At 37.0% G+C, this 4,701-nt stretch overlaps 1 protein-coding gene across 1 annotated transcript; it reads left to right on the forward strand.

Moving 5' to 3' along the window:
* Nucleotides 1-376: 376 nt before the first annotated feature.
* Nucleotides 377-2,502, forward strand: LOC134674973 (uncharacterized). Its single transcript, XM_063533117.1, has 2 exons — nucleotides 377-695; nucleotides 2,444-2,502. The coding sequence occupies exons 1-2, from the start codon at nucleotides 377-379 to the stop codon at nucleotides 2,500-2,502; spliced, it is 378 nt and encodes a 125-aa protein (XP_063389187.1).
* Nucleotides 2,503-4,701: the final 2,199 nt, after the last annotated feature.

Here is a 4,701-nt window from a genome sequence, read left to right on the forward strand (position 1 = left end):
TTCTCATCATAATAAGAGCCCTTGTGAATTTACCCAACCGCAAAATGCATTTACAGTTTCTTCCATTCCGAGAGCAAAACTCGGCAGCAAGGGAGCAATCATTTGACCACAGAACTCGAAATATAAAAACCCTAACAATAACAAAATATGACCACAGTGTCAAACACTCAACGTAGAACCGGACGTGTTCATTTGGAAAATGTTTCTAATTATCCTCTCAGTGTCCTTTGCTTTTGTGAATGCAGCTCCGAATCCAGAGGATAAAGATGATAAAACGACGCTTGAGACCACAGCGCGTATAATAAGCAAAGATTGTGCTAAAGGAATTTTGAGTCCGACTTGTTTAAAAATTGGAGTCATTTCGCTTTTAGAAAAAATGAATAATAAAGATGAAGTTACATTGCTGCCAGGTGTAACATTAGTTAAGGATGCTATTGAAAATGGGAAAGCTGAAGCGGTTGCCAAGGAACTGGCGAAGTCTTTACCATCAAACCCTGATGAGAGATTAGATAAGTTCCTTCTGTATCGCTTGGGGACATTTCTGGACACTCATTCGGTGAAGCTGAGGTTACTTGACGAGGATACGGCAGAGGAAGCGAAGTCGATGCTTGGAGAAGCAAGAGGAAGAAAACCGTTCGGGATGGGGAAGAAAGGAGGCATGGGAGGAGTGATGGCTATGGCTATGATGATGAAAGGTAAGGGCGTATTTTTACTACAACATCAACGATACTAACTATTACTTACTACGAATACTCTACCGCTCGCTACCCGTTGTCTAATTGAGCGTTTCTTTTATTTTATGCCATTCTTATATATTGTGACCATTTTTGCCACTTTTGTGTAATTTCTACTCAGAATCGCGAGCTCTTTGTATCCTAATGGGTTTAAAAAATGTCTTAGAGTTTTTTTCCTATTGTGCTCCCATTTTCCCATATACTTTGTATGCCGGTAATAAAAAGGAAAGTTTGAAAAATCTATGGAAATTTTAGGACACTTTTTTCTCCTATAAGTAAGGATGAAAAGGGCTCGCGGTCCTGACTGGAAATTACAAAAGTGGCAAAAAAGGTCACAATATATAATGGCAAAAAATAAAAGAAACTCTCAATTGGCGTCTAAACCTTGTGAATCGCAACAGATAGGCAATTTGTATTTTAGCTGCTATAAGAATTGTAGCAATTTCAAACCAAAATTATCAAAATTCATTATTATTTCATTAAATTTTCTTATTTTACTACAGTCGGATCAAGCTTCGGCATTTGCAGTGAGGAAGTTTTATTAAAAATGTCATATGTTCATAGAAATTTGACATTAATTATGACATTTCCACACTGTGACATTGCAAATATCATGCAGAGTTAACTTGGTCCATCTCTAAAATACCTAGTTGTAATAGTTATTGCCGGAAGACGCTGGATGCGGGTGGCTTCCAACCGGTACGAATGGAGGTCCAAGGGGGAGGCCTATGTTCAGCAGTGGACGTCTTATGGCTGAGATGATGATGATGATGAATAGTTATTGACTGTATTGTACAGACAAACTGTAGTTAACTGTACTTGTATAAGATGTGTAATAAAGAACTTCAAAACTGCTTATAAGAAACAATTGAAGTCTGTGACCCGTTACGCTTCGTTACTTCCAATAATATGAAGAAAGCACCAAATTACAAGTATGTACTTACTTTAATTTTATACTTCGTTTGTTTTGTACTAATTTAACTTAACACGAATAAAATGCGCTAGCACGTTTTATTAATAAAACTAATAAAACAACTTTAATTTAAACTAGATGCTCTTAGTAACAATTGCCCACTGTTAACTGTACATCGGTGGACCTTATGCCTATTGTAATAAAGTTCACCTATGTACAATTAGGAGTTTATGGCTTTGTACGTCTTTTAGATTGCTTTAGGCGTTACGGTTACGTAAGCACACGAGCGTGACGGATCTAGGTGTAAAAAGTAGGGCCAAGAGCAAAGTTTGAGGTAGGTAATGAAAGTATTCTCTTCTTCCTCGCGTTGTCCCGGCATTTTGCCACGGCTCATGGGAGCCTGGGGTCCATAACAACTAATCCCATGATTTGACAGAGGCACCAGTTTTTACGAATGCGACTGCCATCTGACCTTCCAACTCAGAGGAGAAACTAGGCCTTATTGGGATGAGTCCGGTTTCGTCACGATGTTTTCCTTCACTGAAAAGCAACTGGTAAATATCAAATGATATTTCGTACATAAGTTCCGAAAAACACATTGGTACGAGCCGGGGTTTGATTGAACCCGCGGTCTTTGGATTGAAAGTCGCACGCTCTTACCGCTAGGCCACCGGACCTTTTTTAGGGAAGTGGTAATGACATGAATGATAAAGTCTGCTACTTGTTTTTAAAATTTAAAGATAATTAAAAAAATATATATTGACATAAAAGGTAATTTAACAAAGACACATTGCAGTGAACGAGGCCCGTACAAGGCATCGGCTGCCTGATTCGAACCTTAAGATACGTCAATGAATAGAATTAGAAACAATACGGATTAGATGTGTAGTTAAAGTGAAGTTTTTGTTTGAAGAAACGACACATTTGACATTGACATATCTAATCCATATCGTCTCTAGATCTATTAATTGACGTATCTTAAAGTTCGAATAGGGCAGATACAAATGGGTCTTGTCTTGAACAAACGGAAGATTAATTCAAGGACATTTATAATCGGTAGCCAGGTTAGTTGTTCTAGCAAATATTTGTGACATCTTGGATTAGATTATCTATCTATCTAATACCTTTAAACGAGCAATTTTTGTATATTTATTTATATAATATACACGATGATTTTTAATCGGTGATCAGGAGTAGAAAAATATTAATATCTAGCCCAAATTAAACTTATTAGGCTAGATCTCACGCAGTTATCTCATTGTTTAATTAATTAAAAGTTAAAACATAATTAAAACTAATTCCCGCATTGAGCCAGCGTGGGGACTATATAGCTTAAACCCTTTCGTGCTTTAGAGGAAGCCTGTGCCCAGCAGTGGGACAAGTGTATATATATACAGGGCGTCCCACGGCGATGCCACATGGAGGGAAAGTACCTTAAATATCATAGATAGCATATTTTGCTGGAAGAAGACTTCATTTTATTTTTAAAACTTAGTAAAGTTGCATTCATATTTTTTTATTTTTTTTTGAAAAAAAATGTATGGAAAAAAATTATCGCGTCATTGGAGGAAAAGTACCTTAATTATTGTAAATGAACATCTTACTGAAAGAAGACATTATTTCGATTTAAAAAAACAAGTTGAATTGCATTTTAAATAATTTCATGGTTAAACCGGGAATCGAACCCGCTACACGAGAAAAATTTGGCAAAAAAATTATTCTCACATTGAAGCCTTTCGATCGGTATGACAAAGCTACAAGGTATTTTTTTTTCTCGTGTAGTGGGTTCGATTCCCGGTTTAACCATGAAATTATTTAAAATGCAATTCAACTTGTTTTTTTAAATCGAAATAATGTCTTCTTTCAGTAAGATGTTCATTTACAATAATTAAGGTACTTTTCCTCCAATGACGCGATATTTTTTTTCCATAAATTTTTTTTCAAAAAAAATTAAAAAAGTATGAATGCAACTTTACTAAGTTTTAAAAATAAAATGAAGTCTTCTTTCAGCAAAATATGCTATCTATGATATTTAAGGTACTTTCCCTCCATGTGGCATCGCCGTGGGACGCCCTGTATATATTTTTTTTATTATGAATGGGCTTACTCATGGCCACAGACTAGCCGAGGCGTAGATGTGGCCTACGATGGAGCGAGCTCGCCCAGAAGGTGCCTGTTCACTCTTGATTTGAAGGTTGCCGGGTTATAATTAAATAAAATTATTTATTTTATTTATTTCAAAGTAATAACCACTATACTTACATGGTTATCCTACATGAAGTAACTACGATACGTCAAGTGCCATCGATATGGCGGGAAATTTGACGGATCCATGACTTTGTTTATGCATACGACAATCAAATGACAGTCTGCCGTATTCGAACTTCAAGATAGTCACAAGAGACGACACGTACTAGATCCATTCTAGATACGTTATAGTTTAGATATCAACTAGTTCTCTTTTGCAGCGCAATTCGGGCAACCAATGTCACTTTTACGTTAGATAGAGTAAGATATCTATTAGATGTGAATTGGATCTCTAAGTCATATCCTGGGGAAATCGTTCAAGAGTGTCTCCAGAATCGCGCAAATGTCAGATTTGACAGGTTAGATCTTAAACATATCGTTATCGTATCTTGGTGATGTCTAAAAGATATGTAATTCGTTTTAGTCTACGGTGCCTAAGTGATCAATCACTTAATAAATTAAACATCTCATGCAATGGCCAACCTGTACCTCAAGTCGACCAGGTTAAATATTTGGGACTAACCATCGATGCCGGCTTAAAATGGGCCCCACATATAGACGCACTGTGTCTACGGTTGTCTTCGGCTTGCTTCGCCCTTAGCAGACTAAGCCCATGTATGGACTTGACTAACGTTAAAAAAGCCTACTACGGCTACTTTAACTCCATACTAACTTACGGTATTGACCTGTGGGGCTGGGCTGCGGAACGTGAACGAGTATTTAAACTCCAAAAAAAAGCAGTGCGCATCATCGCTGGTGTAAGTTGGGACCATCCTGCAAAGCAGTTGTTCAAAGAACACAATATAT

The sequence above is a fragment of the Cydia fagiglandana genome, chromosome 21 (assembly GCF_963556715.1).
Source record: "Cydia fagiglandana chromosome 21, ilCydFagi1.1, whole genome shotgun sequence".
NCBI lineage: Eukaryota > Metazoa > Arthropoda > Insecta > Lepidoptera > Tortricidae > Cydia > Cydia fagiglandana.

Coding starts and splice junctions, on each gene's coding strand:
- LOC134674973 (XM_063533117.1), top strand. CDS start 377: ATGAATAATAAAGATGAAGTTACATTGCTGCCAGGTGTAACATTAGTT. Junction 696..2,443: donor TATGGCTATGATGATGAAAG/GTAAGGGCGTAT, acceptor GACACATTGCAG/TGAACGAGGCCCGTACAAGG.